This window comes from Patiria miniata, unplaced genomic scaffold (genome assembly GCF_015706575.1).
Source record: "Patiria miniata isolate m_02_andy unplaced genomic scaffold, ASM1570657v1 HiC_scaffold_9, whole genome shotgun sequence".
In the NCBI taxonomy this organism is placed as follows: domain Eukaryota; kingdom Metazoa; phylum Echinodermata; class Asteroidea; order Valvatida; family Asterinidae; genus Patiria; species Patiria miniata.
In genome coordinates this window covers 4,766,783-4,794,781 of record NW_024037076.1, presented here as the reverse complement: position 1 = coordinate 4,794,781, position 27,999 = coordinate 4,766,783, and the positions used below count along the sequence as shown (strand labels likewise).

General features: G+C 37.4%; 1 protein-coding gene across 1 annotated transcript; it reads right to left on the bottom strand.

Moving 5' to 3' along the window:
* Window positions 1-56: 56 nt before the first annotated feature.
* LOC119720008 (band 7 protein AGAP004871-like) lies at window positions 57-27,991 on the bottom strand. The gene is made up of 9 exons (XM_038189504.1): window positions 27,726-27,991; window positions 26,028-26,134; window positions 20,260-20,332; window positions 18,371-18,453; window positions 15,962-16,165; window positions 11,720-11,775; window positions 5,964-6,042; window positions 4,527-4,696; window positions 57-3,697 (listed from the first exon to the last, which is right to left on the bottom strand). Exons 1-9 carry the CDS (start codon window positions 27,859-27,861, stop codon window positions 3,679-3,681), a joined length of 927 nt encoding a protein of 308 aa, XP_038045432.1. The 5' UTR covers window positions 27,862-27,991; the 3' UTR covers window positions 57-3,678.
* Window positions 27,992-27,999: the final 8 nt, after the last annotated feature.

The following is a 27,999-nucleotide window of genomic DNA, read 5'->3' as shown; positions in this document are numbered from 1 at the left end:
AACATGTAGTTGCGTACAACTTGTACGTAAGAGAGCAGTTAAACACAGAACCTACATAGTTTACTTTTTTTTTATTTGTAGCATCAAATTTAACAACTTGATCTACTGACACAGCATATTCCATGGGTATGTACAAGTGGCATTATTAAACTCATGCAATGTATGTATGTATCTGAAGACACAAGGTACCACCGGTATAAGAAGTAAACAAATTGTTTCAGGAAACTTAAAGCCTTTCGCTATTCAGCTGCATGTAATTTACGTTTCTAAATAAAGAAAAAATAGTGCAGCTAATGGATTGATACAGGTCTTATTGTTTCAAGTTGTGAAAGTCGATATAACTGACAGTGTTTCCAAGAGAACAATGAAAATCTCATATGCTGATGAGCAATCACAAAAGAAAGTTTGAAATCCAAATCGAACCCAATATTAGGCATGTTTGACCTTACCACTATTACATTGAACATGCATGTAAAATCTTAATTATTTACAGTTTTTCTGTAACACAAGCACATAAGCCTCGGCACAGCTTTTTGTAACAAATCACTCTAACCAGAACTTAATTACATGTGCCTCAATCAGCCTGACATGTGGCTTTTGAATTGTCATACACCCTCAATCCAAAAGTTTGTGTCAAGTTTCAATTAAATGAGATATGAACACAAGACATGATTATTAACACATCAATTTTATATACAGCAACACATTAACAAAATTCAGAAGTACCATGTATCATAAATGACCAACTTTTTACCAAGCAGTGTCATGTTACTATTGCAGCATCCATCTACATAATTATGTACCTCACGAAGTCACTCTTAAACTGACAATAATACCTTTACAGAAAAATGTAGACACTTTACTGGTACCAATGACCTTGTTGTAATCTGAAGTTACTTTTTTTCCTCCAACAGCAAAGCCCGATTTTTTATAAGTTATTAAAATAGAAAAAGTGCTTGTGATATTTTGAAGAATTTTGGCACTTGTCATAATTTCAATTAAACACCAACACGACAGTTTTAACGTAGCCTTAATAAGTCCCTAAAAAAAACTGTAAAAAAATGTTCAGCCTCTTTCATTTTACGGTTTTGATAGCTGACGTTATACCCATTGAGTATTATGCAATGTATAAAACCCAGCCCAAATCATCAAGGCCGGTTTATGCTGGGCACGAAAGCCAATGCGAATACAAATTTGTGTCGTCACGGTAAGTTTTCACACAGCGAATTTGCAAAAGTTGAGCACATTTCATCTCCGGCGAATTTTTAAGTGAATGTTTTGTTCTGTCAAATTCGCTACGCATTCTAATTTGCGGTACGTACGGGGTGTCCCACCAAAAAACACCGAACCCTCAAAGCACCTTCTTTGTTACAGCTTTTCAAAATATATCAGAAATATTGATACATGTACATATTCCAAAAGCATATTTCATCAGCTTTTTAGCAACAAAAAAACCCTTCCTATCCGATAAAACATTTATTGAGTTATGGCCGTTTCATAAAAGTGTCGCCTTTTCATTTTGTCCGCGGACCTAATTATTGTCATTTATTAGGAACACAATGGATTTGGGGTGACGGTAGTTTTACTTTCTTTGATTTTTTTTAAAGATCTTTCTTTATTGGTTCTTTTATATTTTTTGGATTTTTTTCTAGCAATTGTGATTTCCTGTTTTTGGAAGATATGGTAGTCCTGAAAAAAAAGACTGTTTTGTTTCAGTTCTTGGATATTTACCGTGTTCTGCTCTGCCCTCTACTTGGTTGTTTAATGGATGCAAATTTCGGACCTTGTTCCCATTGCATCAGTCAAACATCAGTCAAACATCGGACGCCGTGGACAAAATGAAAAAGTAGTATCTTTGTTTAATTAGCCACAACTCGACAAGTCTTCAACCGATTGAAACTATGTTTTCAGTGCATTATAGCTAAAAAAAAGTTTATGGACAACTCAAAATACATTTGACTGATGCTTTTTAAAGCTGTGAAAAAGAGGGCACTTTATGGGTTCGATGTTTTTTGGGGGACTCCCTATATATGAACCAGCCTTTTTGATAATACAAGAAGTTAAAATGTGGTCAGTTTTTCACCAAAAACTAACAAGCAACCAAGCAGCCAAGGTGCGAAATGTGTTTTTTTTAGTCAACTTAAAGTGTATCCATCGATCGAACAAACTATCATATATTACTTAAATAAACGTGATTACTTTAGCGTTCCGTATACCATTTACTGCACGAAAATCTGATGAGCTTTACCCTTGGATTCCAGCTTCAAATAACACCAGTAACTATTGCACACCATTTTGAATGAGTTACAATAACGGCAAAATACACACATGCAAATTTACATTTTCTACTAAATAACACTGAAGTTCCCTTTTAAATTAAGCAATACCTTGGCAAGTCTCTAAATACCCACATGAATTTGCGTTACATGTAAATATATTGCGCGTACATAATTAATACAATGATGCAAACACACAACCGGATGCACGTAGGCCTATATAGATTACTAAAATATTGATATGTTTCTAAAAAATATCTCAATTATATCTCTATTACAGTGGCATAAAAATCTGCATCTATACACTTGAACAAGATGTCAACTTGAACAAGATGTCAACTAAAGACATGTATATTTTGAAATGTACACGTAAATAAATTATACTGAAAATGACAATGTTTATATTATAAATACAAGACAAGGTAAATATATTTAAACCTCAATTTGTTAAAAACTGAAATTGCACAACCGAAAACTTGTTCGTTTACAAAAATATTCAAGGTTTATCATTTGCTGCCTTCCCGATACTCCCCTCTGCTATAAAGTGCCGTACCAACTCCTAATTAATTTTCCTCCGTGTAGATATCTTACAAAACCATTTGTTGAGAAAAAGATAATATCTCTGCCCGTAGAAAATTTGGCATCTCCTGTGAACTTACACCGTATACCATTTACTGCACAAAAATCTGATGAGCTTTACCCTTGGACAGGCACAAACTTCCAGTTTGTGCCTGTATGTTTCTTAATATGGGAAAACTATTCTTTTTTTCTCTCGTTTGGACGTTGCATCCCTCTGAAAATGTGCTTCTTTTTGGTAAAGTTTGCAACCACAGTGCACGAAAAGATATGCCTGAATGATTGTCAAGCCGCAAATAATTCGACTTTTGTCAAGTAAATATTCCATTACTAAACGTGAGGCATTTTTTCCCTTTTCTTCTCGATGTCTCGTAAGTTAGTATCATTTGTGTTGCCAGAAAAAAAAATTGGAAGGGGGTGTAAAACTTGAAAATAACGTGGGAAGAACAACTTTAACCCAAATGGCCTTAAAAAGAATAAGCGTCTGAAAGATCCGAAATTTTGGCCCTCAACAGGTCTCTCACACATACAGGTCGCAATTATAACATTTCTGTTTTGGCTACAAAGTTGATGATGACATATATGTCTTAAAGTAACATTTTTTAGTTTATTCGCACCCCTCCCCACACTCAAACTTACTGGCTTTGTGTAATACTGAAAACATATCTCATGAAAACGAATCTCTGTTGAACAAAAATCCAGTACTGACGAATATTTGATCCAATTTGCCACGAATATATGACAAATGTTTGTCCTGTCTCTCCTTAGTAGCTGTCGTGTCTTACTGCTGTCCTGACGTAAAAAGATGACGCACTCGCACACATCCTCACTTATGGACCATTGAACTGTTGATAAATAAAACCCAAAAATCCTTTTCGCATACTTATTCAAGGCAGTTTCATTTAATACCATGTAATTTCAGGAAAGATGTGGAATATAATTTGAAGCTTTTCATGTGTCTGCTTACGTTACCCATTTTTAGCGGTATTCGCAATTTTACTGTTTCACATCGTGTATGCATACACTTACATACATGTACGCTAAGCTATTTCTTTGGTCCAAGTGCCAAAGTTGTCAAGACTTGTTTTGATTCATCTTGTTTGGAGCGCCCTCTACCGCCATGGCAGGGACAGCTGCATTACGCATTTCTACTGTGTGTGCCCCAGAACCCATCCAGAAACACTAAAGGGTACACCCCAGAAAAAAAGGCCGAAAATCCGTCCGCCGAGCTCATGATTAAAAGTGATACACTCAAATTATTATATATTTGAGAGTTCTGGAATCATGGAATTGTGGAAATGAAGACATATGGCACTGCGCCTCTGGTCTGGACTTGGGTCGTCCAATTCTGAGCATTTTGGATGCAATTGGGTCCTAAAGTGGCGTTAATTATCCATGTTTTGGAGGGATCTTTTTTCAAAATTTCTACTTTTGTAGTTTGGGAAGCATTCGTTTTAGGGTTGGTCTTCTTTAAGTGAGAATTTCTCCAAAAAGTAAATGTCAACCCACAAACAAATTGTACAGAAACTAAAAGATGACATGTTGATCATCATTTTTCTGTGCAACCTGAACACCTGTCAGAGTTCAGAATATTTTAAAAAGAATCTTGAAGTATGCGGATTTATCAATGGAGTCTATAGGATTTTGTATCCTTGGGTGCACCCTATAACTCACCTCAGCAAGTCAATGGGCAGTGGGAAGATAATGGTCGAGTTCTTCTCCGCCGAGATGGTGTTGAGTGTCTGTAGGTAGCGGAGCTGGAGGGCGCTGGGTGATTCAGCGATGACATCAGATGCCTCCTTCAGAGCTCGGGAGGCGTTCCGTTCCCCCTCAGCGGCAATGACCTATCAAACAGATGAAAATACATCGTTAGTGTGTTTAAGCTCACTGCGTCACTGTCATGTGGAGATGCTATGGTTTTGTGCACACTCTAAGGTCATGTGTACTCTGTAAACCTGTACAAACCTGTATGAACAAGTGATTAGTTTTGGTCCAAGAACAGAGTTTCGAACCCCCCCCCCCCCCCCCCCCAATGCAGCTGGTCTTGATCCCTGGAATAATTGCTAATAAATCTTCACGTAAAGCACGGTAAAGGCCAGATAGAATTTGTATTTGTTCACAAATTAATAGGATGTTTTACGAATTTTATAATGGGGTCAAGCGTTATTATTTATATTCTTTATGGATTGTGCTCAGGATTTACCAGACTGATGTGAACTCACATTTTCAACGAAGATTCTTATAAGATTCTTTTTAATATTCATATTAGATTTCAGTATAACTCTTTTGGGATCTTACTCATTCTTCTAAAAATTTCTGTTAAGATTCCAGTGTAACTCTTATCAGATCTTAATCACTTGCATATAAACTATTATTGTTCTTAGAAATTCACAAGGTTCTTATAAGATTCTCAAAAGATTCCTATATGATTCTTATAAGATTCTTATCAGAGTATTTCGTAGGGGGCACTATCAGCTATATGAATCAAATCCAGTCTTGGGAATATTGGCACCAAGACCCAAGAAATCCCAACCAAACGTGTAACTCACACATAGGCATTAGCTTGAATATAATGCTCAGCATTTCTCCTGTCCGAGTGCCAAAATTCTCAAAGACTGGATCTTGCTGATATCATGCACCCTCTCCCACTGCGGTGATGTGACCACACTTGCCAAGGACTGGCAGCTTTAGTGGAACAGCATCCAAAGCCAGACTTAATCAAAACTAACCTACTGATACTGATATCCTGAGTAAGCACCATCTACAGTTGTGCGAAGCGCTATAATCCAGTGTCACGGTGTCTCCTTGCATGCATATCTCATTGACATAAATGTGTAAACTAGGCTAATACAGGGTTCACAATGCAGCACATATACTTGTGTACATGTAATTAGTCATCAGCTATTTTTTAGTAACCTAGTTGATACATTTTCTTCTGGTTCATGACAAACATGACCTACAATGTACATGTGTGGAAATACATGAACATGCATCCCAGCCATAAGTCTTTTTGAGACATGGCGGACACAAAAGGAGGGCGCTATTTGGAGTGAGTGAACACACCAAATAGCAACCTCTTGTGTTTAGTTAATGTAGATTGAGGAGACTGACCTTTGCCCTGGCCTCCCTGGCTGCTTCTGCCTCTGCCGCCATGGCACGCTGGAGCTGAACCGGCAGGCGCACGTCCTTACTGAAACAAAAAAAAAAACCCGTGCAATTAGGCCAATTAGTAGAGGAAACGATGCCACTTTGGACTCTGTACACGAACAGGAGATGGCAATTGTGGGACACATCGTGTGCGCATGCTGTGCTCATTATGATGCGAAGTACGCATCTATTCGAAATCGAGACAATAATTAAACCACTGCGCTTGAGCATCAGTTGTCATCTGCAATGCGTCCAAATATCCTTCCCAGTGGTCTCCACAAACGCTCCCTTTGTAACCGTTGAGGGGATATTTGTTTGCATGTGCACTGAGTCCATAGACCGAATTTAGATGACATCACATCTGTTATTGTTACGAAAAATTTGAGTGGCAGCCAAAGAGCTATATTAAATTATATATAACTCTATGGTGGCAGCACAGTGAGCTCAAGAGTAATATGACTTTGGTGCGCAGGCATGCGTTGAATGCCACTCAAAATGTGATGTCACAAATTACGTCTATGGACTCTGTGCACAAGTGCCCCCTCAACGGTTGCAAAGGGGAAGACCACTGGGAGGGACTTTCGAGCGCTTTGCCGACAGTACCTGATCCTCAAGAGAACAGACTGTGGGTTTGGGTACATTCCAGAATAAAAACTTGAACTATGTCTGTTCGATGAACAGAACATATGGCTTCTCCGCACTATGATTTTTTTTTGGTGAGCTTAGGCCTATGCTTTTTTTGACGATTACAATTTTGTAAATGAAGATTTCGTGAACAAAATGCATTTAAAATGTAACCTTTTGCTAGTATAGCCAAAATTATGAAAGTTTAAACATTTGTCATAAATCATTTCATGACGTCATCTTGATGTCATTTCGAATTTTGCGTACTAGCAACATTATCTACCTCCCCACCAAGTTTCATGACGTTTCAAAGTTTAAACCCAATCCGCCAAGTTTTTTGTTGATACAGGCCACTGAAAAATGCACCTTTAAGATGACGTCACATGACACACGATAACGTCATCATGACGTCAATCTTCTGGACGCAGTTTTGCTGTAGGGACTATGCCTATGCAAACTTTGAATGATGTATCAGTGACGAAAATGAATGCCCAAAGTGGATGTCACAAAAATCATGTGCAATGTATATGGGATTTGGTTGAAACAAAAAGAAGTGGGAAGAGGAAGAACAAAGACAAAAAATCAGAACACAAAGAAAGGCTATTCCGCAACTTTGGAGCCAATAAGTCGTGCGTACTTCACACCATGCATGTATACGTGAACCAGTATTGTGCACGTGGTGTGTCCTTCCCACCGGAGCACTTGCAAGTGGTCGCAAAGCGCCATCTACGAAAACAAAATTTTCATTACGTACACATCTACATGTATGTATTATTGTTCCGTCACAATTTGAGTGGCAGCACAGTGAGTACATACATGTATATAAACCAATACATGTATGTGAATTTGGTGCTCAGGCATAGGCTGAACGCCACCCAATATACGATGGCACAAAATAAGGTCTTAATTATAAGAGCCCCATGTACATAGGTACATTGTAGTTGTTGATTGAACACATTTTTATATCATTTTCTCTTTACCATCTAAATTACAGCTTCATCAGGTAGTCCCTTGACCTAACTTTGCGTGCATGGTGCATGTACATGTAGTGCACGGACATGCATAATGACGCCACTTAATTTTACAACCTGGTTTCACACGACCGGCAATATTGCCGCCAAAATTGCTAACCAGCTGTTTTGCTATTAAAAGTAAAGTACACATAGCAGCCTGGTTGACAGGTTGGTGTTATTTGGTATCAGTGGGGATAACTAGTCGTAAAAACCTAAAAGGCTCAATGATGCATTTCAAGGAAATTAACGGTTGTTTTTTTTAAGTGTGAAGTATTCATGGTATTCTTCACCAAAGCAATTACTGAATCAACTGACAGACAGGCGGAACATAATTAAACCTGGTTGTGAGCATCTGTCGCAATTTGGGAATATTTGAAGAAATACCATGGCCCAAATTTGTAAGTAGCCTTATTTTAGGGAAACAATATTGAGGAATATTTAATTTCTAATTATTACAGGAATCCCATTTCCTCACCACTATATTTTTGTGGAAGGAGTCTATACATGCATGGAGCACAGAAAAAAAAAAGTTCCACGGACGCTAAACAATTTCCTTGCCCCATTTGGGATGACAACTTGATGATACATGAAATATGTAAATATTTACAGAATCAATATTAGGTCTTTCTATTCAAGCTGATAGTTTCTGTTTACTGTCAGCCCGTCATGATTTACATTATTAGGGTACATGTTTAAATCTCAACCGACTGGGCAAATTGTTTTTGTATGATCGAGTGATGTAGAAATCACAAGGAGTCGAGAGATTTGAGGCCGTCCCTAACACTATTAGGGAATAGACTTGTATGCTGCCTATCCCCACTTGACTTTCTCGGAACCATGACCCTGGAAAAGATCAATCCGAGACAAACAGTGAGTGGAAAATATGATTAGGGGGATAACGATTTAGACAGAGATGGGGGAAACACACAATAATTTAGCTGGCAAGGGTGAATTTGCAGTGGAACATGTCAAAGAAATTGAAGGATGCATCAAATTGTGAAACATACTATTTTGGGAAATCATTCAACCGAAAATTCAGTATAGAGGCATTTATAGTAGGTTTGCTCTCATGGAACACGTGGAAACAGATCTTGGATGTAGGAAAGTATTTGAGTCAATACAATTAACGCTTGCAGTTGTGAAAATCAAATAAATAATACATAAAAATCAACGAAAACTGGTCACCCTATATACTCTTCAACACATTCAATTTTATTATCCTTATGATTTTCAGTTAGTATTGTATGTTCTATTTTAAGTGAATTTGGTTTTTCTATTTTGGGAGTCTGCATCCCTCTGTTTGGAGTTGCTTTCTCACCAACACAAAAAGATATCTCAGAATTTCTTGCTGACCCACAATTTTAAAGTAAAGTAAATTGTAAAGTAAGTATTCCATAATTGAAGGTGGCCAGATTTTTTTTTTCATGATTTTTTTATTAAAGATTTTTATGTCTCATCTAGAAGTGAATAACCTTGCATTGCTAGAGAAATAGCAATTTTATAAGTGATCTACAGGTGTTATTCGGTGTGAAACTGGAAAATAGCACGCATAAAGCAAATTATAATGCTCCAAGAAGTGAATACACTTTTTTGTGTCATCTGATTTCTCAGTCCTAAAATTCAACATTTGTAAGTCCCCGCATTCTTGAAGTCTTTCCATTTTGAACAGTATTTAAAAAGGATTTTCCTTTCGAGGGGGGGGGGGAGTAAGGAGTGGCATGAACTGCATGAACTCCTATAGGCTTTTTTTTCATCATCTTCATGTTCCGTATCAAATTAATACATACATCAGTCTCATATATCATTTCCAGCCTTCTTATTCAGGCAACCTGTGCATACAGCGACCAGCACGGAGAAATGATAATTCACAAATCCCACATTGATATTTCAAATCATGATCGAGTGCCTACTCTTTAGGAATTTCCCCTCAACACTCCCTCCAACCTTCGTAATCAATTTCTCCTCCGGGGCAAAACATCGATTTCTCTTTCAGATGGCTTCTTAATACGGCATATCGTACAGGAACCCCCTATAGTCAAGGCTTATAAGCCTTAAAACCTTTGCCGCATAATGATGTACCTGTCCTGTCAACTAATCAGCGCCGGTAGTGAGATAAATAATATGCACGCAGAATATTCTCAAAGGGAATCTTCTGTTTTTGAACTGCACAAACCCATTCATATCTGTGCATCATCTTCAGAACTGAACGCCTTTCAAGATCCATTACACACGTGTACATGGATTATTTTAATCGTATAAAGGCTCGCATTTTAGGAATGCCAGTTTCAGACTATTGCATGAATTCAGGAAAAACAAACTCAGGCATTTCATCCCTTCACAGACTGGAAAAACATACCCTCATGTAGCATGCACTTTGTGCATCCGATGCTGCCTGGCAATTATAGCCCAGTACACAAATGTATTAATTGTAAGTTCAATGTTAGACACTGTACACCTGTGTTGTATTGCAGTGTGTTTATAGTGTACTGCAATCGTTTTGGCATGCGTGCCGTGCCGTCTTTCACATTTGTCAGGCCCTGGAGCAAAAATCTACTGGCATTCCTGCATTTTGATCTTCCAATATACGTTTTAAATACAATCATTGACTCATTTGCTCTGATCTGAGTTCTTCAAAATATGTCCACACATATAAAGATATTCTCCCTGCTTATATGTAATACATTCAATATCGGGTTTTGCCCTTCACTGACACATTTTGTAATAATGAGGAAACGAAAATTGGTATGCATGTATATATTAAAAATCGTCCGTGAAAGGCCAAACCCTTCACTTGAATTTACATCTCCCCAACGCAAGTTCTATCCTATAAATAGTTTGATATAAAAACCAACTATACAATGTGTGTATTCCAATTCCAGGTGCATGTTCATGTGTTCAGAAAGCTTTTACAAAATTAATGTGATATGTCATACATCACTGCACAAACTACATGTACATGTACATGTACATGTACATGTAAATGCATCTGGCAGCGCCACGCACGTGTAATAACCATCACCATTTTAATCAAAATTAATGGCATTTGAACGGAACAAATGTGAGGTGGTGATGGGTTGAGAATAGTGCAATCACTGCAATCACGAAATGCATGTGCTGCATAATAGTTTAATTAAAATTGCTGGCAATTTAATTTTTGCATTTACAATGTTAACCGGAGTATCAATTGGTATTGGTAGCATATTACGGTAAAGTTGTTAATCCTAAACTTCTTAATGAAGTTATGCTTTCAGTACTTTTACACACACACACAAGTGTGTGTTTGCCTGCAATCGCGGACCCCCTATTGTCCCTCTTTTGTTTGTATACTAACTTTTTGGGAAGACCTCCCATATGTTTTGTACACGAATCTAAATTGGGGACCTCTCGGAGATTGGGGACCCTAACGTCCTTCATTGTTCAACGGCCCCTATTCGAATGCAGAGACAAACTCACACACGTGCAGCACCCCATGTTTATGGTGTAAATCTAGGATTTTCTTTTGTTCTTTTTCCTTTTTTCTATTATTTTCTTTTGTTCCTCTTCCTTTTTCCTTTGTTTGTACTTTTCGCAACAGCTCTCATTGGTTTTGTACACGTTTTTTAATCGAGGTCGTCCTCGATTTGGTTCCTGTCCTCGATTCACCGATGATGTTGAATGTGTGTGTCCTCGATTAACACCATAAACAAACGCACTGACACACACACACGCACATGTTTGTTTTAGATACGCTATGTGGACATTCCTTTGTTTTCGTGTAATTATAAGAAAACTCGGTACAAAAAATAACTTTTCTTAAACTGTGAAAACTCTTTCAACCCAATTTTTTTCTGTGATTCCCTAAAGTGTTTCTCTTCATTCTGTCACAGATAAATCTAACCCAAAAATGCCTCTAAACCTGTTTCCAGAGGGCGAAACGTTATGTGGACACGGCTTAGTCCACATAACGTCAACACAACCTGCATTATGTGGACATCTTTTGTTCACAAGTCCACATAGTGAATGTAAGACAAACTCACACACACCACAAATCTGAAGCTGTCTGCATAAGACAGCCCAACAAATGCAAAAAAATTTGATACTCACATCTCGACACGTTCCACCTTGATGCCCCAGGGATCTGTTGCTTCATCCAAGCTGGACTAAAGAAAACAAAAACCAAGTAAGAATTGTTCAAGGGTTTGTTTTGACTGAAAATATCCCCTTCTGCAGGAAGGAACAGTAAAAAACTAAGCCTATGCCACAATTTCCACTTTCAATGAGTTTCATGGTGAGTTGTGCTTGAACACATCCATGGGCGAAGAAACAAAATCATACATGTTCATGTAACATTGATATTGTGTATTGATGGTTGTCAAAATATCAGATTTCTGAAACCATTTTTTTTTCGAAATGAAAAAAAAATCGATAAGTATATTCAACAGTATGAAATGTATTTCAATGGTTCAGAGATTATGTCAACATGTACTCAGTAAAGTGAAAACTTTTTTTTTCTTCATGTTTTTATATTCCTCCTCTTCTTGGTCTTTTCTAAAATGCAGGTTTTTTTTTAAAATGCCAATTTGGTCACATCTCAACCTCTCATTCATACTACATATCGCGGCCGACATACATGTACATCTCAGGGCAAGATCTATAATTATGCGTCGTAACGCTGCGACGTTTCCCAAGTCTTGCGACATGTTTCATGAAACACTGGTACACATGGCAGAATGATGACAGCTAGTGTTTCTTCTGGGGTGAGAATACTAAAACACAACATTCATTTGCCAGGTTATCAGGGACACTTTCACACCTGTGGACACTTCAGTGGATAAGAACTGTGAGATGTGTGAAACCATTTAGATATTTGCCGCCTTTTTGTTCTTAACATTGCAACAACATTATTGACGATTAACCTGAACTGACATGCAAACCAGCTCAAATCACCAAGCATAATTTGTCAAAAAATTAAACAATTCTGGCTCCATTTAATTTCACTGAAACAGAAGAATTGGTGGCCAAACAACTTCACGTCTTGGACTGGAGATTCCGAGAAACACAGCTCATGCGGTACCACCATACTTGCATGCCTGCATCGCTCACGCGTTTGTGGTACGAGACAAGGATGAAAACATCTATTCGTGTAACCAAAGAAATCTATTGGAGGATTTCACACGTCGAATTTACAGATTTGTCATCTTGAAACCTTGACACCTTGGGCGTACGTGGGACCTTCCTCACATTATTTTTGACACTGAGGACAATTTATAGAGTGGTCTACAGGTCTGAAAGGTCGTACATTGTCGTGTAGTAACATGCACGCGTGCATAAATGCACGAAGCTAGACGAGGCAACACAAGTAACATGTACATGTACATCAGTCACTTCGCAGATGTCACAACCTTGCTGCTGCATAAAGTAATTGCGTTATGTCTTGGTTTGCACAAGTTGTGAATGAAAGTTGCATCCATATATACGTGACAGATAGAAAAGCCTACTGAAAATTTCATTATTGCTTGTATTATAACATGTAGAGGAACAATTCTGACTTATTTTCCTGACATATCCACTGTCTTCTAACGAAGTTCCCAAGCTTGTCCGATGCCAGCACTGTGAGTTTTAGAAATTTAGGTATCGCAGATCTAGATGCAACTATAGGCAAATCCCTCTGCCAAATTTCTCTGACATACAAAGTAAAAATTTAAGTCATGACTGTAATATACAGAGATTCTTCATTTCTCTAAAAACATGAACAAGTTTTGAAGTTGAAAATTAATATAATGCACAAAGTCAGTTTGGCATATTTGAAAATCTGTGATAAAAAGCCGTATCCTCTCTAAGTGATCCCAATTTGCCACAATTTCCCAAGTTTGCAGCATTGCTTATGTTTCTAACACTGACTTTGGGCGTGATCCCTGGCTGCATGGCTTTATTGCTTCTGGCTTGCGCCCCTTGAACATTTTGTTGAAACAAGGCATTGGGCCAACCTCAACATAGGGCTGGATAGCTCAGTTGGTAGAGCACCGGTATGGTAATCCAGAGTTTGCAGGTTCAAACCCCATTCCTGTCAATTTCTTCGGTCAACTTTGACATTTTTTTGTTAAGTTTGGTTTGATTACAAACCATATGTGGAAGAAAAAAAATACATCTTCAAATGATTCTCTATAAAAAAAAATCCTCAGGTAATAATACTACGAAATATTCAAACCGAAGTCGATATACTTTAATTTCAAGAATAGAAGAAGCCCCACGAATGAGTAAATGACTTAAAAATATCGTACATGTACTTCCTCTTTTTTTCCCATTAGCCATTATCCTCAGTCTACTGAATTTCATGCTCCAATAAACCTTTTGCATGATGGTATCAAACACAGTCTGCTTTGTGGTGAAAGCGTCCTGCGTTTCAATATGCCAGAGCCAATATAGCTAGATATAATGTGATGTTATGCATGAAGGAGACCTTCCGGACGGAGACAATATAGCAATGTAAATGAGCCACGAAAAATGTACATTGGCAGGCATTCATGAAATGCTTTCGTTAAGGTCAACAATATTATTCTGCTAGTCCACATTTGATATCACATGTTCACGAAAAGGACGACTGAACTATACAGAGTGTGGCAAAAAAGTGCAACATTCAGAAAACCAATAATCAAAACTGTTTAATGTTATTTTTTTCAATGAAACTATATATTACATTAAAGCATTACCTTTTCGCAATCTACTCCTTTTTACCCAATTCCCTTTGGGTCCTATAGATCCAGACATGCAATCAATTAAGTGAAAAAGTGTACATTTTACTTGGGCCACTATCACCTGTGATATCACCAACTTCAGTGCCAGATTCAGCATGTCCAGGTGAGAGCGGCCCAAGTAAAATTTACACCCTTTCACTCAATTGATTGTAATTTCTGGATCCAGGGACCCAAGTGGAGTGGGGTAAAAAGGAGTGGATTGAGAAATAGTCAGGCTTTAATGTAGTATATAATTTCATTGAAGAAACCACATTATAAACATTATTTGTTTTCTGAATGTTGCAATTTTTTGGCACACCCTGTATTATCAAAAGAGATGATTTCATGAGGTATTCGTGCGTGGACGTCTGATGTAATTTTGGATACTTGTTGATCAAATTACATTCTGTTACCCTTTTACTTTGAATACTGTGACCACAATTACATCGAAGGCTGCTCTCTTCGTGTAACAGGTCTACTCTTGAACTGCAAGGCCGGTTCAGTTCACACTTCATGCGAATGTGAAACGCAAAGGAAGTTTGTAAGGAAACATTCCAGGGCGCGCACAGAAATCTTCACTGCGGAGTTGAAATGTACGAAGCTGTGTGGTGAAAACTGTTTCCCTCTAACTTCTGTTAACTTTCCCTCTAAGTTCTCGTACTTTAACTCTAACTTTCCTTATAAGTTCATTCATCGCGTGATTGCTTTCTGTTTTAAATCGCAGAATAGTAAATTCCTCCAATTGAAAAAACAAAGGGGTTGCTTGAAAAGTGGATTATATTTTCAACTGATTTCAAAATGAACAATACATTTAGCACTGGATTTTGGTGAAATTAAATACATTCTCAGACAATTATCTGAATATGTCAAATCAAATTTGATTATATTTACTTTTGGTACAGTTAAACTACAGCTAGTGTGCTACTTTCCCAATGCTTCACGAAAACAGAATGCTCCATTGATAACTTCGCATGTAGATCCTCAGTGATTCATTGAGCACAAATTATCCTCTTGACTTCTCAACTACAGATAAAGTAGAACTTGCAATGGATCACGTAGAAATAAACTATGCCACTTGAAGCAGTTAATATTTGTATACTGCATACCTGCATGAAATGGCTGATTCCCTGATCTCAGCCAGGTTCTTAGTGCCCAGCACGTTACATAGTGTGGTGTGAGCCACCAAGCGAGTGGGAGCAAAGTTGTACTATTATGCCACTTATATAAGCAGTCAATATTAATTTGTGTACTACATACCTGCGTGAAATACAGGCTGATACCTTCTGATTCCTTCCCTATTTGACAGGAAATGTGCAAGATTTGCTATTTTCTATTTGTTTCCCTCGGCTTCGCCTTGGAAAAACAGAACTCTCCACCATCCACTTTGGGAATATAGTTTTACTGTACCATTCCAGGCAGTCAATATTTGTATATTACAGGCCAGCATGAAATGGCTGATGCCCTCTCTATCCTATACAGGATCTTAGCCAGTTTCGTAGTGCCCAGCACGTAACGCAGTGTGGTCTTCGCCAGCAGGTAACCGCCTGCTGGTGAAGGAGGATATATAGTGTTATACCACTCGAAGCGGTCAATATTTTTTTATACTACATACCTGCATGAAGTGACTGATGCCCTCTCTATCAGATAGGATCTCAGCTAGGTTCTTAGTGCCCAGCACATTACGCAGCGTGGTCTGAGCCAGCAGGCGGGTGGAGGCGTTGGCGTTCTCCACATTGGCAATGGATATAGTCGCATTCTGTACACGGTAGTAGACCACGGCGTCTACCGATACCGTCACGCTGTCTCGGGTCAGGACCTATTCAAAAATGAAAAACTCTAAAAATGGGACTCCTTTGTACTGTAATGTTTTGTTGTCCACAGTTAATGATTTCCTTCCAAAAGAATCATCAAATCTCAAACTAATGTAGATAGTCTATGAGACGTCCTAAATGTTTAAAATACCGTTTCTAATACAAATACATATAAAATACTGTTTCTAATATATTATCATTTTAGGAATCTAAAACATATTTTGTGTTCTTGAATTGTTTCTGTGAGGAAGCGGCCTACACAAAAAAGAAAAATGATTTTTGGCATTGTGTGATTAAACAACATCCCTGTGGATCTTTTTTAATAAGAATATTATTCAATTTTTATCAGTGATTTGTCTTGTTATGGGGCAGTATACACCTTTGCCAAACAATGATCACAAGTAATATCCTTTAGCTAAGGAATTCTTGGAACTTATCAAACCGAGAGTCTTGTTTTTCTTGGAATTGCATGATAAGCTTTTATAATACAAAATGCTATAGAGTCTGCTGAATTGGTTGAAGCCACCTGTCGTGTTTAGGGTTCACAACTTAATACGTCCCTTTGCAAACATGGAATCATTCCCTCCACCTCTCTCTTGCTAGTCTCAACAAATACATTTTTGAGCAAATGACCCCAAATTATAATAGTAAAGACATCTCAGTGCTGAACATTGTGGAGTGACTTCCAAGCTATTTGCAGGTATAAACTCTGCACGTCATTCTAACGTACAAGTCATGCTTTTTTCTGCTTTAGTTTCTGCACCAGTACTCAGTAAAAACATCCATTACTCGCCCAGGCCTACTGCTGATCACATACACCCATGCTGAACCGCATTAGGTATATTCCTCTAATATACCTAAGAAGAACTCACTTGGGCTCTGGCAAATAAAGATGCATCCCAGATAAAATGAGTGAAGAACCCGTAAATCATCCCTGACAACCATCTTGGCTCCCCCGGGTGTACTGTGGGGAACGTAAGCCTGCGATATTAGCCAGCGCTGCGAATTAATCAAACCCCACTGAACAAACGGCCATCGCATCTGAAACGATCTTGTCTTTGGCTGAAATATGGCATGCTGAGAAGTGCATGTAGTGTACGTGCATGTCGTGCACGTACACTACATGATGAAAAGGGCATGAGATTGACGGTGAAGTCAAATGTATTGGCTTTTCAACTGGTCAAGAAATAAACCATTTCCAAGCTTCAGCGCGTGCGACAGGCTGCTTATGTGATCTTTGCATCTTATCAGAAAGCATATATAAAGCTGCGAATATCAAACCGCAATCCTGCTGATGCAAAAGAACATTGATGCATTTGCAGCGAAGGGTTGATATTTTCCGCATTGTGTTCTTCATAAATAAATGTATATGGTGCATGAAAGAATAGTATGCGTAAACATCGTTTTGAAAAGAAATCACCCTCACCCCTCTGGTTAAATTATATTTTAAAAAGGACATTATTCATAAAATGGAATATAAACACCTTATACTCAGTGTGTTAAAAGAAAGGACATTATATTTATTAAATGTTTTTGCGGGAGGGGGTTAATGCTCCCCCTACGCAAGTGATTTGCTGGTCTACACATACCTGTTAAAGTATGGCTACAAGGCTAAAAGTTAAAAAAAAAAATTGTTTAAAGTTAACATGGCAAACTATACCCGGCTATAAAGACTAGACATTTTCAAATCTAAAACTGTTGTTAAGAGCAAATAAAGTCATCAAAAGCAGTTTAATCCTTAAACTGATTTTTGTACATGCTCAAATTGAAATTTGTTTACTGGACTTAATTGAAATTCAAAACTAGTTTAGTCATCCAACTATTTGTTTTTCTTTTTAAAATGTATATAAACGTATTGTGCATCCAAGAAGGGAAAGATGGTTATAAATCGTTTAAAAGAAAAAGGACGGTTTTTATTGACTGGGGAGGGGGTTAATGCCCCTGGTGCTCCTATTCGTAAGTGATTTACTGGTACTGTACATACACCTGTTCAAGTGTGGCTACAAGGCCTACCCAGCTATGAAGACTAAAGCTAGATATTTGCCAAATCTAAAACTGTAATTGAGAGCACATCATAAACGATTTCACCCATACATTTTTTTTTTGGTCATGCTCAAATTGAAATGTGTTTACAGGACGTCATTGAAATTAATAGCTAGTTGAGTCATCAATGCTGTTTATTTCCAAGTTAGTACTATTTATTTCTTTACCTCTTGAGGCGGCACGTCAAAGGAGACTGTCCGGAGGTCCACCTTGGTATAACTCTCAATGCAGGGGAGTATGAAAAAGATTCCTGGAAAAAAGAAGCAGAATTACATCTTCGATTTTACCAAGAAAAAACATTCAGGGCTTTAATAGGCAACAGACTGTGCATGCCTTCACATATGTCGTTATGCCATAAGCTGCAATTGTAGCAAAATGTCTTACTCGAGGCCACAGGTGCCATGTAAATCCACTACCTCCATTTGCGTTATGAGTTCTAAGAATATTTAGAACTTTGATTTGATTTGTCTGATTTGATTTGAAATGGTTGATTATCTTTCGACCATAGCAGCCAAAAGCTAAATTGCGGGCAAATCATATTAAAAACAAAAAGTTGCACATACGAAAAAAAACCCGAGAGAGCTAGGACATTACAATAACTTCAAAGAGCAAATGATACAATGATCAATAACTTTGAGATATAAAGTTGACTCTAACTAGAGTTGTGTCTCAAATTTGGAGCATTTTACAACATGTTAGAATGTACTTTTTTTGTCAACTTTGCATTTGTTGGGTTAATTATAAGTTGTGTAAATTGTGAATTTCACATGTAGGTCAAGAGTAAAAAATATATAAAACATAAAATATCCTACATATCCTTGAACATAGACTGTCCTTTCCAATTGGATGTGGGTGTCAGAAAGTGCAAGATGACTACAAATATTCACCTCTAATGCAATTTCTTGTGTAGCATATGAAAACAAAATTTAGTTTTGCACATAATTGCGTGCCTTATCACAACAGAAACACTTGTTTTTAGAGGCGTAAGCCAGTTTATGCACTCCAGCTTGACAGGTTTTGTTTCTTTTCAATTAGCTAAATTGATGGGTCCCAGGACTCATTTAGTTTCATGGGAATAATAAGTTGATGAGAAACTGCTTGGAAATAATTCGCTTGCCAACATTCCAGGGTTATTTGTTTTAGACGTCGTAGACGGAGGAGTTAAATACACATTATAATTGATGACGCAATCTTATTGATTTTTTTTTTAATTTTCGATGCGTGATATCATTTGAAACTAATTAACAAATTAATGTTTACGTGCTTTTTAATGAGTCAATTATGCATTATTTCATGCAAGTATTTCAACACAACTACAGTGTGTCTAAAAAAAACCACATGAAGCAGTAAAACAACATTTGAAACAACGGGTTTTTTTCCCAACAAAACTAAATCCTTTTTTTTTTGGGTGGAAAAAAATTACAGTTAGATGATGGAGTGTGTCTTTACCCTTGAGAGGATTTTTGTTCCGTGTTGTATGGACCGTTTGTTTAAAAGTTACGGTAAAACTTGTAAAGTCTCAAAATCTGGATGGGCCACTTTCTTGTGTTTTTACATATCTTACCTGTTCACCGTTTGGTATGGGTTGGAGATTATTTCTTTTAGACAATGATTTCAGGACAACAACAACTTTGTAAGTAACGATTCTGCGACACCAAGTCTTACTTTATTAACGTTAATGTCCCTTCCTTTTTTCAAAAGCATAACAGTCAAGTTTTGATGTAAATTTAAAGTTGCTGAAAGGAAATTGCACTTGTTTGGTTCGAAGTGCAACAACACACCTTCTTGGTATGTGAATGTCTTTCATTGGATACCACATAATCTGAAAAGTGGCCGAATTTGAAATTAAAGTCTTTTCATTTCAGTACCTGTATCTCTTGTCTGGGGTGTTCAAATGAGATGGGATAAAGACCATTGTGTAGAGTATTTCCTATACCTTCAGACTCAACGGATAAGTTTTCCATCCAAAGTGCTAGTAATTTTTTATATTTATGGATTGACTGCTACATTTTTATTGACACACGCTGTACAATCGATACATTGGTTCATCACAAACCTGGACCCTTTGCGCCTCCCGGCAAGAGGCGACCCAGACGAAAGATGACAGCCCGCTCATACTCTTGAACCACCTGAACAGAAAAATGGTCACATGAAAAAAAGTGTTTAAAAATAGGGTTATTCTGAATATACCAATTATCTTCCATTATTCGAATTGCATTGTTTCTTGACATGAACATTTGAAACAAAGGAGCTATACTCAAGAAAGTGATGGACTAAACATCCATGGTGTTATTTTAAACGTATAACTAGCAAGATTTTTTTTATAGTTAGTCCAATGCCAATTTTGTTTGTCGACAGTCACTTTGCACGCATGATTTGAAAGCTTTTGTGAAGACTTATCTCCAATTTCCTCTTTAAAATCTTTCAAATATCAGCGAGTCGGCTACCTCAAATTATACAGGGTGAATCAAAAAGAAAGTGACCTGGATTCATGATTTGTTTCCGCCTTGAAAAGCAATTAAATTCGGCACACCAACGAAGCATAATAAACGGGCATGTTCTTCCACTCATTTGACAAAAAAAAAGAATTAGTGAAATTCATCCATGCTTTGACAAGTTATGCATATGTTACAAAAAAGAATCCATTTTTACAGATGTCCATGGATTGCCATTTGAAGCTATTGAATTGAGTGAGAACCAGAGATCACACACAGGCATTCAGATACAAATGTCATTTGTATAATTTCTGTCAAGACTGAAACATTATTTTTTACTGTCAGATTTGTGTTTTGAATATGTAATTTTTCAGAAGTAACGAAGGTGAATTTTGTTTGTTTTCCTGTGCAAATGTTCGTTCATTCGTGACGACAGAAAACACTCGTTGCATTGTATTTGAACGGTAAATGATCATTGGGGAACAGCTGAGTTTTGTGATGTTCGTATTTAAATAGACCTAACTTGTTAACATAGTTCGCAAATTACGTCAAATTTTCACAGTTACTAGTCAATAATATGAATGCAGCGAGCCACATGTTTTTAAATATTTTTTTTGGTCTCACTACTGGTAGGTCACTTACTTGATATTTATTATTGTCGACAGGTGCACGCAAATCCTGATTGGAGGCCCATCTAAATCCCGACCAGCCAACGCAGTTTTGGCTGTTGCATGTTAGATTTGCTAGGCATGTCTCGAATATTCAAATATTCGAACATTCGCCTATTAATCGAATCCAAGTTTGAATGATCGAATACTGAATTATTCGGAAATGCGCAGCGCTATTAAGACAAATTTAGGCCGAGTACTCATTTAATTTAATTTTGTAATAATCAAGGAGGAATTAAGTTGGGCGACTGTTCATGAGTTAATTATTTTAAAACAAGTGCAAGTGCACATTAGGCTCTAGCCGTCTGCCATGAAAATCTTGCCTGAAATCTATCATTGCCTGACATGGTCTGCGTTAACGTAGCATGTACATGTACATGTACACGTAGTGTGAATAAGTAACTGACTACTTATTCAACGTTGAATGTCGAACGGGGCACCGGTCTCCTTTCCGCATCAGTGAATGACCAAAATAAGCCCCCCTGAGTTTCCCATAAACTTTAGCGCGCTATATACCACGTGACATACCACGTGACTATAACATTACTACACGTATCTTGCCTCCATTGGCAACATTTTCTAAACAACATCACGAATTGTTACAAACAATGGTTTGTGAAGTATTTCATTTTTTGGGGGGGACAATTAAAATTTGGGTTTTTTTATGGGAAACTTAATTAGGGGGTTTGTTTTTGGTCAATTTTTCGGGGACCGACCGACCGACCAACCAACCGACCAACCGACCCACCGACACCAAAGTGACTCGTAAAAGCTCCTGCCAGAGCTTACAAATAAGGTTTTTTTTTTTTCATTTATTTCACTTTAAAATGTATACAACTTTTAAGTCTTACAGATGAGAATTTTTTTTTATAAAATTATCTGCTTACGCATTATTTGCGTTTTGTAAATATTAAATCTATACATGTGTGCATGACAAACAATTTAAAGCTTTTACCTGTAACTAAAATTCAAGGTTAGATAAACTTCAGAGGTTTCAGAATGATGCATGCCGTACACAATATACTGCTGCTGAACTCTGAAGGCAAATTATTGCATTATCTATCAATTTATTTTGATATACCCCTTCCGGCTAAGTTTATTTATAAATCCTAAAAGCTTCTTATCACTCAAGCAGCAAATTTGTTGGTGAACTTTCAGTGTATACGTGCGCCACCCTTTGATCCACCTTTTGTTGACATTATATTTTGGTGCTCTTTGTAAAATTTCCCATCTGTTAATTTAACAATGGCATGCCTCATGCAATGATATGTACTTGGATAATATATATATATATATACAAATGTTAAGCATGATTGAAATCAAATAATTTGCATCATAAATCACTGATTTAAATCATTGTTCTACAAATCTTTATCTGGGTTTATGAAAGAATACAGGACTTTAAACCAAAAGGAAAAAAAACGAGAAAGAGCGAGAAAAAAAATCTCTTAGGCCTAAATAAGATTCAAAAGATTAATTAAGTATGCACTGGAAGAGTTTTTACATTTCAACTTTGCATTTTCTACATTTTGAAGAAATCACCCCAGCTTTTGCCTTTTGGTTATAATTCTTCTCTTTGATATATTGTAAAAATGAAAAAGGTGCATTTCAGCAGATTTCAAAAACCAGCAGATGAACACAATACTTTTAATAATTGTTCAACACTTCTTCAGATCTGTGAGACTTTGAATGATGAGTAAAGTACATGAATTGAGGAAAATAGTTCTACATACAAACCATGTACTTTGGTACATGCGATATTATACACCTTCCTGATGTACGTTAAAAAATCAAGAATTATGGAGGAAAGCCTTGATAATGCGAAACAAGACAAACTAGAGATTTTTGGGAGAATTACAGCCGGGGGCTTTGACTTAATTCACATGCATTAGCATTGTGCACGTTGGGATTTTCAATGACGTGACAAGTAAAAAATAAACTGTGACGTATGTAGTTTTACATTCCTTCTGAATTTCCCAAACTCAAGAAGATAGAGAAACAAACGTGACTTATGGAACGCGCCAAATTGGAGATTCTGGACAGAATCACTGCCGCAGGGTTATAGGACTTCACTCTGGCAGGTGATCGCATCTGAACCGATCAACGGTTGTCAGATGCACACACACCGTACATGTTTAATGCGTTGCTTAGAACTGCAGGCCTAACTAAATCCATTCATTTAAATGCAAAATTTTAGACATCGGGTGGGAACCATCGCATATATTTGAGTATAATCAATGAAACAATCTTAAAATTAACGATTCAAACTTATGAAGAGCAAATGATGAGAGATGGGAATGAAAAAAAGAAGAAGTCGTTTTGGTTTATAAACCTTACCGGTACAATCAATTATGATTAAGTCAACTAGTATCTTCTGAACTTCATATTCTGTACGTATCAATATTCTGTATGATATTATCAGTTACTGATCATGTATATAATAAAGCATAAAAATGAAAATCAGATACACATGTAAAACACCAAGAAAGGATATTTTCACATAAAACCTGTAAGTGCACTTCCAAACACTTCTAAGTTAACACAATGTACACACCTGTATTATTCACCTGTACACTATTCATGGATTACACACGTGATTTCCACAGCGACAAATGTATTACAAATGTATTACAAATGTATTACAAATGTATTACAAATGTATTACAAATGTATTACAAATGTATTACAAATGTATTACAAATGTAACTACATGTACCACGTTGTGATGTACATGTTTACATGTATGCACATGGACGTCTGTGCCTTTGTTTTAATGCAAAATTTGCATTCAATCTAACGAAGATCACTCATGGGGAACATTAAAGATATGAAATAATATTAAAGCTATCAGTTACAACGAGGATCCATCTACTATCAGCAGTTGAGGATGGCATTCAATATGCATTATCTCCCATAGGAACTCTACACTATCCGCTGATCTATCTTGTGTAAACTGGACTCCAGCTCAAATTCAATTACAGCGACATTTGATCATTAATATAGTGGGGTCACTTGAACGTGGTCAGGCCTGGGGCCAAACTAATTACTGTAGAAATCAGATGTGATGATATCCGTTTTCTAACTTAGAAAAGGGCAGTGGATGGAATTATAGCCTGGCGGGTTTTTTTTTCTAGCCTGACAGAAGTTGGGTAATTTCTAGGAAACAGAACAAAATGGTACAGACTTTCATTTCTTGTTAATATTAATCTTTAATTTAATCTTATGTCAAGATGTTCAATCTTTATGTACATTTTTAGTTTCATTACTTAAAATCAGTTGAATAGTAGCCATTTCAGATAAAAATTAAAAGGACTGAATTGAAAAACATTCATAATACTAGCTTTTCAGAACCAAGTGAACACATTCTCATACATGATTGTCCCTTGCAGTGGATTGTTTGCCAACATTTATAGAAAATTTTTGGACCACTGTGTTTGTAACTGTTGTTTCCTTCAAATTTGTCCTCTAAAAAAGCACCTCTAATGAAACACGATACATTCAAAGCATGTCAGTTTTGAACCAAAGTATATTTCTGAAAGGCGGTGTTGAAATCGAGTGCACCAGAGTCCTCACAAGGCCACTACAAGTCAGACACACTTTCGTGCTGTCCGGATTCAAGCCAAAAGCTGTTCAAACTGAGACAAATGTATTCCTTTGTAAGGGTTTATTCTCTGTACATTCGTGACTAGATTGTGCAATGGACTAGTGATTTACTGGACTTGTAAACTGACTTGTGAGCTGACTTTTGATTTACTTGTGAACTGACTTGTGACCGGACTATAAACAGACTTGTGATTAACTTGTGACTGGACTTGTGATACATACGTGCTGTATTTTCTATTACATCCATAGCCTTTTTTGAGTTGGGTGATACAAAAGAGATTACCCACTCCAAGTAATGACATCCTATATTGTGTCCGCCATTATCTCTAAAAGGCAACCTGAAGGCAGGGGCGGTGGAACCGGGGGGGGGGGGGCAGGGGGCACCCCCCCCCCCAATTTTCCAAGGCCAATAAGTGCCCCTCTCGCGGTTATAAATGTGCTTCCCGATATGAAAGCAAAACTGCCCCTCCAACGCACACGTATTGAAGCATATGATAGCGCTACAAGTAATATTGTATCCTCTCTTATACAAATCGCCCCTCAAAAACCACAAGTACCCGTCTCGCATTAACAAGATTGTGCACCTTCTCGCGATGGAAAACTACCCCTCGACACCACAAATAACCCTCTCGATATAATTGTGCCCCTTTCGAGATGGAAAATTGGCCATCAAAAACAATTGTGCTCCTCTCACGACAACTTCTCGAGATGGAAAACTGCCCCTCGAAAGCACACTAGTGCCCTGCTCGCAACATTGATTTTGCCCCCTTTCAAGACCGAAAACTGGCCTCTAAAAAATAATAGTGCTCTTCACGCGAATAAATGGTCACTTAACTGGCAATCATTAGCAACAGGGCACCTCTCGCGATAAAAAAGATGGTCTCTCTACATAACTAGGTAAAAGAAACACAAAGAGCAAGCTGGACAACGTATGCATAATTTGTTCCTCGTCATATAAGTTTATAGCGAAATGAACGGGACCATATTCTTTTCCTCCTATTTCACACCGTAGGAAGGTGCCCATTTTTCTAAGCAAGTGCCCCTTTTTGGTGTTGCCCCCAGTTTGTAAAACATTTCGCCGCCCCTGCGAAAAGGAACATTATTGAGTAATGACCCACCTTAATACAGACACAGAGTGAAAATGGGCATGTGAAGATCACGATCACCATAGAGAGAACAGTCAGGATCCATCCACAGATGCCAATGCCTCCCTCGGGCTCACCGGCTGAGAAAGTCAAATGGGAATACTCATAATTATTACCATTTAAGAGATCACAATTACACCCAAGTTGTCCCAATTTTTTTATGAAGCTTTGATTGTTTTCAATTTTAAATTGTAACAATAAACAGAAAAATCGGTCTCGATTCCTCTCAAATTAGGAGCAGCAATGCGGAAGGGTACAAAGGTCACATTCACACAGTGGCAAATAATTCAAACAGTAGCGGTAAGAGGGGGGGGCTCATTTATAGAGGGGGAGGCAATAGATGGTTTTAACAATAACATTTTAAAACTCATTTTTCAATTCCCATATGACGATCAGACGGGGCATTGGCCTCCAGAAGGGTGGTATACCATGTCCCCTCCTCCCCACACCATTACGCCACAGAATTCAAACTGCTATTTCTAGAAACAGATGACTCTAAATGTGTAAAATATCCAAACTTGACAATTGAATGCCTTTTTTGACAGTTCTAAACCACTTAAAATAATCAATAGTTTCATAAATTGTGGCAAATAATAGCTTCGCTTATGAAGCAGACATATCAGCACAATTGTTGTTGTTCAGCGTTGTATTCTCCATGCTTTAGAACTTTTTGCCATTCACTTTCGTGAAATGAAATGTTAATGCAATGACATGTAGCCGCCATGCAGGTCCATATTGATTAAATGTCAAAAGAACCAAGCTATAAACATGTACATCACCCATAATGCGTACACTGTGCACCGCAATAGAGCATGAGCTTATTGTTCAATGATCACTGTAAAAAAAATACATCATAGCCCTAAATGTCGGTATGGCAAATTTTTATGGAATTGATGAAGAACGCAATGTTAAATGTAACTTTGTTTGTGAAGAGCAACACAGTTATTAATTGTTGGTAGTTTCAAAAAACAATCTTTATAATTTTCTCCCAGTCCCATTTTTTAGGAGTATGGAATTTTGTTTTGTAATCGAAACAATGAAGTACATAAATGCCTCTTGATTGATGATTTAAAGCAACAGTTTCTTACATTTTATTTTAAATAATCCACAATTTCTCTCAGTTAATTTCTTTTTAATATAGCAGCAATGTGGCAAATTTTTATTAAGGGTATGACACTTTTTTTTTATAAGGGATGATGGCAAATTGTTTAATAGGGTATGGCAATTATTCATTAGGGTATGACAAATTTTTTACTAGGGTATGCCAAATTGTTCATTAGGGTAAGCTAAATTTTACATCAGGGTATGGCAAATACCTAATAGAAATGATAGAGTACTCAATGTCACATCATTTGGCAGCATAATACTTCATTGTAACGACTAAGTGACTGACATGATCAAGGTTTGAATGGTGAAAAAAATATTGACAAGAAACTGCTTGTTGCTCACTGTACTATAATAGACCTTAGGCGTTGCATGTATCTCAGAAGGAGTGTTCTTTGTTATTTTAATTTTAGAAATAATTAATGAATGCACTAATGGTTTCACTCATGCATATCCAAGCAAAACAAAGCTATTGCCTTCTAACTCCGCCTTAAGGCACAAGGTCCATTCGTTTTTGTATTTACATTTCACAACACGCACGTACCGACCGTTAACACATAGACCTACCTCCAATGACTTCAGCCCGATGATCAGGAACCGTGGAGTAACCTCCATCATATCCTGTCGTCTTAGAGGGTTTTCGGTTGTTCGAATCCATCAGTTCCACGTTTTCCGGGGGTTCCGGAGTGACCCGATTCGACATGAAGCGATCCACGACCAGTGATGCCCTAACCGCTCACTTACAATGTGCTGTAAACACGAGATCTATTTTTGCCGCATAACCACGGTACACTACTCCATGATTACGGATGCTAATTTATTACAATCTGCCGCATCCAGA